Raw genomic sequence first — 15,451 nt, 5'->3', positions numbered from 1 at the left:
GGAGTCTTGATTAATGAATTTGTGTTGTATGTTTATTTACTTTAATTAATTGAGCATGTTAGGTTTGGTACGTTGTAGCTTGAATGTACTCAGCTTTGCTGATTGCGTGCTTTTGTGTGTGTTTTCTTTTGGTCATGGCCTTCGCCTTTCAATGACCCTGTGATGATCCAATTATTACACTTGTATTATTGGAGAGCAGTATGTACAGGTTAGCTTGATGATGTGAAGTTCAGGGATTTGACAAACGCATTGTCAAGGGATTGGTGTGATTGAGAGTATTCGATTCTTGTGTTGAACTTATTTATGCTTTGCTATTTCATTTATGTTTTGGATTTTGATCATTAGTTTGGTTTTAAATAAGGGCCTTATATGGTTCCAATTTGTAAGCTTTGACTTATTCGTTTTTTCTAAACTATGTTATTTTAAAGACTTAAGTTTGATTTTCCGCTGCGATACTTTGATAAAGCCTTAACGTTTTAACACGTGGCGGTAGCACGTCAATGGTTCTCCACTATTTTATTTAAAGTAAGTGGTTTGAAAAAGGGAGAATTATTGGGGTGTTACAGACTCAAAGTGATGAACCACCCGAACTAGTGGCGGATCTTGAAAATTTTTCTTTTGGGAGCCAATAATTTTTAACATAATTGAAAGATTGTTTTCGTCATATTAAGTCAATGATCTGTGACAAAATCAGATTAAGTGGACAAATATAGTACTGTATATGATTGTGATTGTGAGAGTAGTTGTAAAGAGGAAAAACGTCAGACTTTTAAAGGAGTTGGAATGGGGTTTCTAGGTAAAATTAAAAAGAATTCAGTTATACTTTGTAAGTAGTTTATTGGGCTTTTACAGGTTCATTTACTTTATTAGACTCAGCTTATATATACTTCTTGCTTTTACGTTGTAATTTTTTTTTCCTAATGTAGCAAGAGCCAAGCCCCTATACGCCCCTTCTATAATCCGCCCCTGACTCGGACCATCAGTTGCTGCACAAGTTATCAATATTTGCTTCTTGTAATAATCATATTTAAGACCACCATCATATTTCTTTCTTCCATCACCCTGCAATTAATGAATGAGGAGTCGATGTAGAGAGCCCAGAATACAAAGTTTTTATAGACCAGAGATTTTTTTATTTTTATTTTTTTTGTGCGAAAGAGGGAAAACTCGTACAATAAAAGAAAGAAATCAAACAACTAAACATGTTAAGGCCACTCCTACGATATCCTCATGGAGAAGGGAAGAGATTTCCAATGGTGCAACATCCGAAAAATACCACCTTCTCCCTTTGGATGACCCCTAAAGTAGCTGATCTAAATTAGCTTACTTATCAGCTACTTTATTTCCCTCATGATACTGACCAACTAGACAAATTTAATAGCAAACGACACTTATTCAAAATATGAACACACTCTCCTCCTTGGATTGCTGGATTCTTCAAAGCTTCGATACATGCTTGATTGTCCATTTGTAGCTCGAGCTTGCTGACTTTCTTTCTCATGGAAAGCATTCCAGATGTCTTCTACTTGGCCTCTAATAAAATACCCTGTATAGGTAGGAATGTCATTACCTCTGCCAAAAGTTGTAGAGTTCCTCCATCTCCATAAATGTACTCCATTGCCACCATAAGGTAGTGGCAAAGCAAGTAGGCCATTTGTCGTCAAACATTAAGCCATTAGCTTCCAAGTTGCGAATTAACCATTGATCCAGTCCAAAAAGTTGTGCAATTAGCAGTAGCACGTACACTCTTCCAAACTGCTCTAGCTAAGTTATAGGAGTTATAGGTTTTTTTTTTCTTTGGGAAACTAGTGTGTGGGTTATAAGATTTTTTAAAATACTCCGTAACAAATTATATTCACTTTTGCTAATTTTTTTGGTTGTCAAAATAAAAACATTTTGAATCTTTTATCTTTTTTTTTTTTTTTTTTTTAAAAAAAAAAAAAAAAAATTGTATTTGTAACAAAGTTTGACTATTATTATTGACAAAGTCTTATGTACAACAGGTATACATTAATTTTATTGTAAAACGGTGAGTTTAAGCGTAACTTTAACTATTTTTATGGTAACCTTAACCACTTAAAGGGTAACTTTTAATTTGTCAGTGGTTTAAATTTTATTTTAATATGTAACTAGTTCTTTGCCCGAGCAACGCTCGGATGTTCACAGGAAAAATGTTATATTTATATATTATTATAAGTTTGTATGTGTTTATAGATTGTGTATAATATTAATATTTTATTTATTTAAAACTGTTGTTATTGTTCTATTATTTAGGCTATATATTATTATTATTATTATTTTTTTGAAAAAGGTTGTTTATTTTATTTTTTTTCATCAATTATCTTTTTAATTTCTAAGGAAAATAATTAAAAAAAAAAAAAAAAAACTTTTGGAGGGAAATTTTTTAATGTAAACGTGACACGTGTAATTCTAGAATATTCCTTGTGATTACTTTAGTATATAAAGTATAGATTTCTTGTAGATACATGAGTATATACCATATATACTAATATGATTAATCTAATATAATATAAGTTTTTTGTAAAATAAAATTTATCAATAGAAAAAATAATAACTTTTGCAGTATAAAGGGTAACTTTAAGTACTTTTAACATAACTTTAACCCGTTTTACAATAAATTAACGTACATCCGTTGTACACAAGACTTTATAATTATTATTACTATTCCATACTCTTTTCGTTTTGTAATAATCGCAACACTTTACTTTTATATCCGATTCACAATAATTACAACACTTTTTATTTTGGTAAAAATCCACCACTATTTTATTACTCGTCCTATAATTAAGAGTCCGTTTTAATATTTCACAAAAATTAAGAAAAGTGAATAAAGAATAAAATTATGTGTTTAAGTACATTGGGAATAGTTACAAAGAGTATTAAATTTTGTTTTTTTGCTGAATACAATAATGAAATTACTCTAATTTATTTGTTGGTTTACTAAGGTGACTAACGCGAATGATGCTCGCGCTATAACTTGCCGTATTCGGGGAGATCTTTAGGTTTTACCTTAAATCACAAATTTGGTTGTTGACATATTAATGAAAAAAAGTACATGAATAAATATTATTAGATAATGTTTGTTTAGAGGGATAAAAGAGGGAGATAGGATAAAAGAGGAGGGATTTAACAAGCCTTTTGTTTGTTTAGAGGGATGAGGATTATGAGGGAGTTAGGAGGGGGATAAAAGGAGGTTATCCCTCCAAATTAATACAACTAAGGGGGTGGTATAAGGGATGGGGATTAAATTTAATGGGTAAAAGACTTTTCTAACCTTAATAAAGAGAAAGAAGAGAGTGAAGAAAGGGTTAGTAAGGGTAAATTTGTATTTTTATTAGTATTCCAGTCTAATCCCAACCTATACCAAACAATGGAATACATTATTTATATCCTTATCTATCTATTAATTTCACCTTATCCTATTTAATCTCATCCCTCCTACCAAACGCCCCATTAGGGTATAAATGTTCTCACACTATTTTTAAGAGTTCAAAAGAAGTGGCAATTAACATTAATAATGGCAAATAAGTAAATATGCAACTTATGATCTTTTGAGGCAAATAAGTAAATAACGGCAAAGTTAACGGTTGGATGTTGACCCAGGTAATTCAAAACCATAAAACAAACTTTCACTCTAGTTACCAGTCAAGTACTCAAAAAATTCAAAATGATTTCTGCTGAAGATCTATGGAGAGAAAAATACAGGCATTTGATTCTGCAAAAACACAGTGAAATGATCTGAAAGACAGTAAACATTACGGTGTACGACCGTGACAGTAGAGACATCGCTTGAATGTTTCTCTCCTCATTAGAGGATAATGTTTCTAAGAATCCTTGTCATACAAAATTTGTATTAAACTTTTTCTTTAGGGACTGGAGAAAAGCACAAGGATGACACTATTTGTACCACTATCTAGCCCTATTGATGTGATGGAACTCTTGAATATAGCAGCGAGAGTTCATCGTTCACGAACTTTTGGATTGTATCAGAGTAGTAATGTGACACAAGATTAAAAACTGTGCTATAGAAGCTTGGAGATCGAAGGCTTCAAAGTTCATCCTCTATATCATCATCATCGTCACTTTCATCTTCCTTTTTCGAGCCACTGCACAAAACAGGAGAGATTAAAAAGGTTTCAGGAAGAAGTAATAGAAGCACAGTTCCAACAAATTTAGATAAGGGTTACCAAGATCATTTTACAGATAAAAGTAAAATATAGGTAAGTTCAGGTAAATTCATCATAGGGCCACTAAGTTCGAATATGTTCCAATAAGTTCATACAAATTTAATTTACTTCTAAACTTCAAATAATAGAATTAAACATAAATTGGGAAACGGACAGAGGAAGACTTGGTCCAAAAGTTCAATAAGCATCATGACAAACACAATAAGTTAACTAATTAAAGCTGTTCACTATAATGGAAAGAAAAATTAGTTAAAAAGAAAAAACTAATAGAAAAAAAGGGTAATCAATATTCATCTAAGATAATCAATTCAAGGATAAAGAGCAATTTGTTCTCTTTAAGTAAGAAATGTGTGAGGCGAAGAATCAAATAGCCATTTGCAATGCACCACCAAGAACCCCCAGACAGGATGTAGTGTAGTGTAGTGATTTGATTTAACAATTAGCTTCAAAAAGAAGATAAGGAGATTTTGTCGCACCAGTCATCATCGTTGCTGTTCTCTCCCTTCCTCACCTTCGGTGCCAATTACCCTGCAACCTTCCTAACCAACCACACAGCATTTTTGTTTTACTGTATAGCCACCATTTCTACCCTTGTCATTCTTTCCTCACCTTTCTTAGGCCTCACTGCCTTCTCATGCAATGTGTTGATCTAGCAAAGTGGTTTATGTCCGGAATTCTAGTGGTTCACTATAACCTATGAGTAGAGGTGTCAAAAGCACACCCGACCCGACCCGATTCGAAACCGATCCGAAAATTATCCGATTCAGATTTGGACTCGCGTGGACATAATAATTTAGTATGACTCAACTTTAAAAATTGACCCGACCCGACTAGACTTCATCAGACCCGATCCGATCATCCGAATTGACACCCCTACTTATGAGGCACACAGTTATTGGCAAGGAGATAAAATTGAATCACCAAATGCCTAGAATAGGCCATTCCAGTCTTCAGCAATAATGATGTGAGCAAGACTGGCCATGGACACACCAAGAGAGAGGCATATCAGTGACAGGAATGAGGTAAAACATGGGGAACAGGAAGTGAAGGTGCCTGCCTTCTGGATGATAAAATGTAGATTCATAGCGAGTAGGAATAGGATGACAGAGAGAACTTGAGAATAGGGTGATGATGGGTTGTGGAGCTGGGATATCCCTAGACAATGAGGGAAGTGATCAAGGAAGAGGAATAAGAAAGACCGAAAAGGGTGGGGTGTTTGGGGGGTGGGGGGGTGGGGAGGGGGTTACCATTTCCAACTATTACATTTGTATTTTTTATTCAGTTCCACTCCGGATGAACACGCAATATCATTATCGTCAAGTCGTCAACCATAACCTTAGGATTCTTCTTTTCCAGATATGTTTCAAATTTCCATCGATACTTTACATAACCAATAGTAGACGGTCCAAACAAGCCTATCAAATCTTCTCCCTCTTCCCTATGACAACCACCACCTGGATTATCCTAACCCCTCACATAGTCACATCTCTAGCTATGAAGCTTTTGATTGCCATCATTAAGGTTTTGTCTATTCTAAAATGAAGCAATCTGGGCCTTGGCAGCTAGGCTAGTCCAGAGTTCCAGTAAGAAGGAAATGGCAGTGAATTTTCAAAATTCAAAATCATAATTGACATAAGTGACGAAAAAACACAAGGAAAATCCTAGATGAGTTTAGTTTAATTGTATAGACATGGTCATCTTGAAGTCTAAGTGACTCCTGCATAGTACCACAACCCTTTCATGGCTATTTGTAGGGATCTTCGATGGAAATGTTACAAAAGTCCATCAGTGTGAAAATTGTAGACTACAAAGAGCCCTAGTGACTCCATTATGCTTCTGGTAGTCACCAATTTCTTAAAATAATAGTCAATCTCCACTCTCCAGGGTCATATTTATTCAGCTCTATTTACACAGAGTTACAAATAGCTAGAATGTGCATCACTAGGGTGTATTTAACAGTCAAACGAGATACATAACCTATCTCCAAGCAGGAAGAACCTTATTAGTTACCCATAGGGATGGCAACGGGTCGGACTCGGAGCGGATTATGCTAAATCCGACTCCGATCTGACAAGAAGTCGGATGTTAAATCCGACATCCGACTCCGACATCCGACTCCGAAATCCGACTCCGACTCCGACTTCAATATCCGACCTCCGACTCCGACTCCGATCCGACCCAACTCCGAGTTTCTTTTACATTATTTAATATACTTTGAGATGTTGGGCTATTTGGGCCTTGACAACCCACACCCAATGCCACCATGACCCACACAAAAATCCACTATCTATTGGAGTCGGAGTCGGATAATCCGTCAAAGTCGGACATTTGTCGGAGTCGGATTTTTTTCTCGGATTTTTTTTAGGATCCGACTCCGACCCTCCTCCGACTCGGAGTCGGATTATTTTAACGGAGTCGAACTCGGATTACTTTTTTCTCGGACTCGGAGCGGATTTTTTACCTCGGATCGGGGCAGAGTAGGGTCGGATTCGGACTGGATTGCCATCCCTAGTTACCCATCCAGGCTAATACAAATGTTTCTCATTCACTTGCTTATAAAGTGTGGAATTGCTACAAAACTACTTCACACACATGCTGCTATAATGTTTCAGATATTGGAGGGATAAAATTATTAATGTATCACAGAAGAGTGCATGGGTACAATTGCCCAAATATAAACCACTCCAAAAGGCTGCTTAGGGGATTGGTCCTTGTGGTAGCTGGCTTGCTGCTGTTATCTCCGGCATCATTGTTTTGAAATTTTACAGCAGATTCTAATCTGATAACTAAAACACCCATTCCCATATGACTAAATGGTAGGAATATCTTCTACAATGTATTTGGCCTTAATTTTTAAAAGTCAAAAGTGTGTGAAATTTGAAGCTGGGTAGCCTTGCTAGAGATCTTCAGCTGGTGCTTGAATAGATTGAATAATATACGGGATAAGTTACTAATATCTTTATGAATAAGACTATAAGAGTAAACCTGCTGAATTTTGACCACTAGAAGACTAGAACACTGCTTGCAGCTTAGATGTTATTTGTTGTTATTGTTGCTGTTCTGTGCATTAAAATTCAATGTTTTATTTCACTCCAAACGGCTAGACACTCATTCTCAAATCTTATCTAAGAACAACTACACCATTCTAGTACTTGTTAAAATCTAATGCACTCAGCTTCACTTCCAGAAAACTCCAAAGTTATTTTACTTGAATGGATGAAGCTGGGCAGCCTGGCTTAAGTTTGTTGGCTGTTAAATAAGTATATAGATAATAATCCCTGCCCAAGGACTACACTCCAAGTTTTCCTAGAACCAGGACTAGGATATCCTACCACTATAGCAGTACACTTATCAGCACTCTTTTTGACATTCTTACTAAAAATAAATTTTACTACCTCCGTCCCATTTTTCAGTGCCCGTTACTCATATTTCACAGTTTTTAATGCAAATGAAGGAAGTATAAAAAACATGTGTGAAGAACATGGAAGTAATATAAAAATTACTACATTTTGTTTTCTAGTGGAGACAATAATGAAAAAGCATGAGTGAAGTACATGTGGGCACCAACTTTGAAGGGTATATAGGAAAGTTTAGTATGCTAAAAGGTATAAAGTGGAGGAATGTAGGTAATTGTCCATAAAACAAAAACAGAAATAGGCACTCGAGTTTGGGACACTAGAAAAGGAAAACAGGCACTTAAAAATGGGATGAAGGGAGTATGTACTAATGGTACAAGATATATCCAGATGACGATAGCATTTAGTTCATAATTACCTAGTCTTTCTGCAGTGTTGGCTAAGATCCTCGCATAACACCTTGCCCACAGCTCCAAGTTCAACAGACCCATTTTTTATCAACTCTGCCAACTGCAACACCAATGAAAAGTCAGAATGATCAATGTACAGATATTCCACATGAGTGGATTCAGAAAGAAGTGAACCAGAAACTTGCCTCATCTTCAGTTTGCTCCAGCAACCTACTCCATTATAATATACAGAAATTAGAAATCGATTTCCTTAATCCAACAGAAAATAGGTAAAAATGTTCGTGTCACCGGAACTAACCTTCCACAGTAGGATGATATATCTTTAGAATGTGCTCGGGCTTCTTGCTTGCCTAAAAGCACACATGAAAAAGCCGGTTTCATTAATAGTAGTTTAGAGACCATATAGGACATATACTGAGATATGCAGGTTTAGTTGACATCCACAGAGGCACACACCATTGAGGGATGAGGATACATGCATAGGTTCACAAACTATTTTTATTTCATGTTTATCTAATATAGTAATTTGGCATAAGCCCACACAACCACCCCCCCCCCCCCCCCCGGGGTTTAAAAAACACAGCCAAACAGAGAAGACAGATCCGCTAATGTGAAAATATTGCCAAAATTCTTGCCCTGTATCACTCTCTTTTCCCTTTCTTCTAGACCTAGTCAAAAGAATTAGAATTATATGCAAATACACTACTCAACAAAATTCTTTAACTGGGTTGAAGTACTTCAGAAATATACAAAGGAAGAAAATTACATCAGATGCAGTGACAAAACATGAAAACCGCTGCTATTTTTTTTATATTGTTCCTCTTGTAAAAGGTTTTGATGCTCTGTCCTTGAGGGAGATCCTGATACTATTTTTTTATTCAATTGTTGTTAAAAATGTTGAAAATGAGAAAGGGGGTGTAGCTCATCCCCCTTCACTCAATGGGTAGATGAAAAAGTTGGAAAGTATGGTGTCATAACTCATAATAGCTACAACAAGAATGCAGAGAAAAGGAAGTTGATTGTTGTTCATTCCAGTGGCATAGTGGTAGTTGGGACTCTTGGAGACAAAGGTTAAGGAATGGAGCTTTCATACCAATTACCAAAACCTTTGTCCTAGTTGGGGGTCAACTACCAACTATCATTGCTTAGATAGAGATAGGATACTATTAACTGTGTGGATGCTCAACATTGTCTTTTTTTAAGTCATTCGGTGCAGGGTTTCCTCACTTCAAAAAGGGGTTGGGTCCTTCAACTCGTTTTTCTTTGGGGTGCATTTAGCCTCTTTCGCTATGAGACCTTGTAGTGACATTTAGCTTCAAAATGTCTAGGGAAAACCTATGATCCTATGAAATGGGATTTCTTAGAAGATAGATGCCTACCCAAATTCACTTGGATTATAACCATTATAACTTCTCTTTCCATTCCATATACCAACTCCGTAAGAATTCTTCTCTGGAAATTGTGGCTTAATATAAGGTAAGGGGGCCCTCTTTCTCCCTTGTCCATTGTCATTGCTATGAAATTTTGTTTAGGCTGCTTGGATATGTTGGTGGAAAATTTTAATTTTTCTTTTCATTATAGAGAGATGTGAAGGTCTGAATATGAGCCATTTGCACTTTGCTTATAAACCTTCAATGTTCTTTCATGGAGGCTTTAGTCTATTTGGTGGATGCTTAGAACTACTGCTTCCTCCTTTCATGCTTCTGGTCTGTGTGCTTATATTAACTCCAAGCCTAACATTGTTCTAATACATCTCATGAGTTGATCAATAGGGTTGTTGACATATTTGGAGACTCTGGGTTCTCTACCTTTTGGTTATCTCTATATCCTCTAAGCAGCTTCATGTTGCTGAATGTGATATCTTTCCTGAGAAATAATCTCTAGAATTAGAATGTGAGGTTCAAGGCACATATTTTATTGGCCTTCAGTGTCCACTCTACCTAATTGTGTGCAAACTAAAGTGGTGGCGGTCTGCAGGCAATTCCTTTGGAGTGGTAAAGTCTATTATCCTAGTTGCTTACGAATTTATTTGTAACTTTACGATTTTTTTTTTTTTGTGTGTGTGTGTGTGCGTGGGGGGGGGGGGGGGGGGGGGAGGGTATGATCTAGGTGCTTAGGGAATTGGGTATATATGTCTAATATGTTGCAGGTAACTTGATAATCTATAGGTCAAATGAGTAAGCATGTTATCTTTAAATAATTTCAATAGAAGGAATTCTTGTGCTCCCTTTGATACCAGTTGATATTGGAAAAAAAGTTGTAAGATCATAAAGTGATTGTTAGAAGAAATAGGAGGATAAGGAATAAGAGGGTCCGCATATATATTCTAGGCATGTAACATAGCCGCTTTCCTAATAGATTATTATCAACCCTCTACAAAACAATGGGGATATCATGATAAACCTATTAGGATACAAAGAAGAGAATTGATTTTGGTTGTTTATCAAAATCAATCAACAAGAAGTTTGCATACAAGTCTTTGTCAAACCAAGGGAAAATACTCTAAAAGAATTTCTCTCTACAAAAAAGGAAGCCCCAAAATTATTTTTCTCGTAATCATCCATCATATATGTCACATAAACTCTTTATTTTAAAGAGCATATGTGAAGAGCAGTTGATAACCAACAAACATGTCTGTTCACAAAGAAAACCATTCAAAAATCACTGGTAACGGTCAAATTTGAATATTGCCCGGTCGGGCACGCAACATATCATGGAAAAACTTGTTAAAAGCTGTCAACACCCCGCCCAGTCATACCGGGGGCGCGCATAATCTCAGTAAAACTAAGATGATAGGCGAAATCCTAACTTGTGCTCGCCTAACCGGACAAATCACAAATCAATTGATTTTGCCTTTTGTTGCCACATTTTGCGCAATTCTCTTTTCATTAATACTATAATTATTATACTAATCCTTCTCAACTCCTGGTAAAATATAAGTCTCATATATGAACCATAAGCACATTTATCTATATATATGTTCCAACAGAAATTTGCACCAAGTTACTTGGCAAGTTATGGATTACTTATCCTAGGGGGTGCACTATTAAAACTTTAAAGTAGATGCTGTTGGCTTAAACCTCAAGTGCAAAGAGTTATCTGGCATGTTCAGGTTTGGAACAAGCTTAATGTCCCTAAGCATACACTTCATGTGTGACTGCATTTATAGTCAGCAATGTTCAACTGCAGTGGATGATAGGCTGCAGATCTGACTTGAAGCTCATGCTTTAATGATTTGAAAATATATCAAGGTATTAGAATGCCAAGAAAGTGATGCTGTATGCCATAGCTGCTATTGTTTAAATGGTTTGGAGATCTAAAAATAAGGCTTCTGGGATTTTGGTCCTACTAAGGAAGATGTATTATAATTTGGTCATTAATAGAATTAGAGCTATCATTCTCCATTAAAACTACAAGGGTTGACGGAGAGTGGTTTGAAATGTTGTAACATTTCCATCCTATGAAAATTTAGTCTTTTGATGTTTGAGTTGAGTTGATCCCTATCTAGTAGGTTCCTCCCCCTCTTTAATCTTGGTTTGTTTAATGCATGGTTGATTGAAAAAAAAAAGTCCTATAGTGATACTTATAATAGAGCAGAGGGAGAGAAAAGGATGGAATGACACTAAGCTAGCAAGTACTGATACATACTAACTGTGAGTTTCTCCCAGTTGTTAACTTTGATCCACTCTTGTCTTTTGGAATCAACCTGCATCGAACAAAAGTAATAGTTTGCAATTAGCCCTAGTCTCATTGTTCACCACGCCAAGCAAAATCATCCTCAAGATAACATATAAGTATGACTGGAAACTTTGATAAGTGAAACAAAATAACAATAACATTGATTGCTTAATGGAGCTGAGTACACAAATCGCATTGTGGATGGATTTGTTGAAAGCAAAAAGGGTAGATTTCCAAGCCAATCCAAGACTCACCTTTTGAAGAGTGTAATCCTGCATCTTTTCACAAAGGCCATCCAGTAGTTCAACTACTCTTAGCTCGCTTACTCTAGAAGAAATTGCAAAATATAGATCATGCAGTTAGACATCACTTGCAAATATAGAGTAAATGGCTGTGAGCATAAGCATGGTCCATTAATGGAAAGAAACTTTAATCCCAAATTTCCAACCCTGGAAAAGAGGCCTATTTAATACCAAACTCAATCTAGATTGTTCATGTAGTTGGCTACTTATGGCTCGACAATGGGTATATCTCAACTATCTCCTCATCGCATGGGTCTATCGTTTTATCTCAATTTATCTCTCTCTTTTCCTAAGATACCGTGCATCCCCTCCATGTTGCAACTAAAAGAGAACAGAGGTAGTTTTTTTGAAATAATATACATAGCCTCATGAAAGTACTTAAGATAGATGATATGTTCAATAAACAATACATACATTTAGCAATTATCCTGATGAATCCTTAACCATATCCAAACTCAGTTTGTAGCACAAGCTTGAAGATAAAATTTTAAAGTACAAGGGTTAGTTTGGCAAAGAGTCTGTGGGATAATACCTATAATCAATCACTTTTCCTCTACGTTGTCCCTTTGAATCCAAACGATTTCTCAAATCCAAATGATTCCTTGGTTTCTCCTGAATCATATTTTTTTAAAAAACATTAAGTTTCATAAAAGTGAATATTTATTATAATTTATATTATGCAAAGCAATACTTCCAAGATATAAAAGTGCCATGACAAGCAATGAAGCTTGTATTAATATGATGTTGAATGGTGAACTCTCAACAATCAATCAATTAAACACATTTAATACTTCGTAAACCTCAAAAGTCACGATACACAAATGTACTTATTTTTTTGCAACTGGACATATATGTAAATACATCTGAAGTGTTTTGATCACCAAAAAATGACAAGGAAGCAATCCAGGAGATTGGGTGGAGAGAACTAAAAATTAACTACAAAAAATTCCGTATGTGCATACCATTCCATCTGAAGACTTGAAGTCAAATAATCAAGTGGTAGAGGTGAAAGGGGATAACAATGGTTCTGCAATTACCCAATTTTAGGTTTTTTTTTTTTTTTTTGAAAAAAAAAAAAGCATATTTTGTTGTCAAACTTTGATGCAAGGAGTCAAGCAAGAAGTGCATTGATAGGAATATAGGTTGCACGTGAATTATGGTGTTATGCTAAAAATTGAGTTACCACAACTGAGGATATGGATGGCCAACTTGCTTCTTTGCACCCTATATCTCATATATATGCTCCGGAGATCTTGTAATCTGATAAAGTTCATGGAATCATATGGTTTCCAATAATAAGGGCATGCTATATCATATCATGCGTAGTCATAAAAATGCTACAGGTGTAAAGTGCATGCCTAAACATACAGTCCAAGCACTTAACACAGACAATATGCATAATATATAATCTGGATAATCTCTATCAAAAATTCTTGTCCGGTTTAGAGGAATGTCTGTGCTTGGAAACCGTCTGTGCCTTGTAACTTCAGCAGAGTTTTTTTGCACGGATTGTAGATGCTAGGATCCTAAGCATGAATAATTTACCTAATTTCCTAATACTCCTAACCTCGCCAAGACCATGCCATGGCCAGTTTCATTAATTGACAAATGACAACGAACATTTCATGACTTTCTTATAGGAAGCTGCAAAAGCTTCTAAGCATATAGATATGTTGTTCACTCAAACTTACAAGTTAAACAGCTGCAGTACGGGTATCCCATTTTCTCTAATCTTCGGATAATATCATTAAGGAAGCTACATCTGTTTCTTTTGTCCATAAGAAACATACATCTATGACAATATTTCAAAAATGAAGCTCAAAAACACCAATCAATTATGATAGCCACCACTTGCAACGTATATTTCTCGAATTCATCAAAACGATTTACAGAATCTTACAGGGTAAGGGATAAGACAAGGCCGAAACTCAAACTTCCTCTCCTCTCATAAGACACATCCAACATAATATATTGTAATGCCAATCAAAACAGCCAAAGTTCGATTATATCAAGCTTCATAATTTCCATTGCAAATCCCTGACCGATAATTTCACAACATAAGTAATGGCCTACTGAGATTATATAGAATTGAATTCACATAAAACCAGAGTTAAATAATGAAATAAAATTCGAAATTAGTCTAATGCAACCACAAATAAAGAGCACAAAAGTAAGAAAGGATGAATTATGGCATGAATAAACAAGAAATACAAAAATAAAAGTGGAATTGCAAATGCTTACATTAGCAAGCCCATGCTCCAGCTCTTCCTGAAAGATTGAAAAAACCGAAATTCAGAAAACAATGAAACGTTTCAATTTCTCATATTGAATCAAAAACGTAAGGCAAATGTCATAGATTGAGATAAATAATCAAATGCAGAATTGCAGATCTACAACACTATCAATTGAAAAAGAGATAAATGAGAGAGAGAGAGAGACCGCAACAGCATGGCAAGCAGCGCATTTGTCGTGGATAGAAGCAGCGAAGGTTAAGATGGTGAAGAATGTGGCAAGCCATAACCAGGATGCCGCCATTGTTGTGTAAGCTTCAGATGTTCTGCTCACCAAATGCTATATTGTTGGAAGACTCCACTCACTAGTCGTCTTGTCTAAACTCGTAGTGATCAAAACAATTGGAAGTTGTTGAATGGCAAAAGGGTTAGAAAGGTCCAAAATTATAGTTGAGTCTCATAGGGCTGTGTACAAGTACAAAACTAGATCGGATTAGATTGAATCGAATTGTAATGGCCTAATGGGCATTAGGTAGGGAAATAAGGTTGGAATTATTTGTCTCGATGGATTGAGTATCATATCGGTATAGTTTTTGACACTTTGGAGAATTAGAATTGTACTACTCCTTCGATTTAAAAAAATTAGAGAATAATTTATTTAGTTTAAGAGAAATACAATTGTTCGACAAAATTGTTAGTAATCTTTCGTATATTCTAAGCACAATACAAAAGCAAATGATATATAAAACATATCCTAATTTTGAAATAACCCTTATGGCCTTCATAGATCATTGAATAAGAATCGACATTAAGTGATGTCATGATGTCTTTGTCTAAGGCTAACTATATGGTTTGGTTGACCCTTAGTATACTTTTGCTTTTTAGGGACCGAGATCTCACTTATTGTTAGAAAGATTTACAGATTTAAATGTTGTCTCAACTCTGAACAACTCATATTTTTCTAAAAGTTGAGCGATCCACCGTACCAAATTTCTTAAAGATAAGCTTGTTAAGTGTCCATGATCACTTTTTCCCTACACGTCTTAACAAGTATAGTCTTGTAATTGTATAGCTCAAATCCTAAGGCAAACTTCATTGTAAGATTACTCATTTTCAATTTTTTTTTTTTTTTTTTCTGTTTTTCTGTAATCAAACTTGGTTGTAACTTGTGTAAGTATATATGTTGAATGTTATTAATTTGTTATTGTTGCAGTCGAGATTCAAGGGATTAAAGACTATGCCCTCAATAATATTTCAATTGAGAAA

General features: G+C 35.4%; 1 protein-coding gene across 1 annotated transcript; it reads right to left on the bottom strand.

Moving 5' to 3' along the window:
• Positions 1–3,628: 3,628 nt before the first annotated feature.
• Positions 3,629–14,600, bottom strand: LOC145591022 (uncharacterized). The gene is made up of 9 exons (XM_081647410.1): positions 14,394–14,600; positions 14,196–14,222; positions 12,487–12,566; positions 11,907–11,979; positions 11,623–11,680; positions 8,273–8,324; positions 8,160–8,184; positions 7,983–8,074; positions 3,629–4,127 (listed from the first exon to the last, which is right to left on the bottom strand). Exons 1-9 carry the CDS (start codon positions 14,487–14,489, stop codon positions 4,070–4,072), a joined length of 561 nt encoding a protein of 186 aa, XP_081503536.1. The 5' UTR covers positions 14,490–14,600; the 3' UTR covers positions 3,629–4,069.
• Between the last annotated feature and the right edge of the window lie 851 nt (positions 14,601–15,451).

The sequence above is a fragment of the Chenopodium album genome, chromosome 18 (genome assembly GCF_948465745.1).
Source record: "Chenopodium album chromosome 18, dcCheAlbu1.1, whole genome shotgun sequence".
NCBI lineage: Eukaryota > Viridiplantae > Streptophyta > Magnoliopsida > Caryophyllales > Amaranthaceae > Chenopodium > Chenopodium album.
This window is presented reverse-complemented; position numbering and strand designations above follow the sequence as displayed.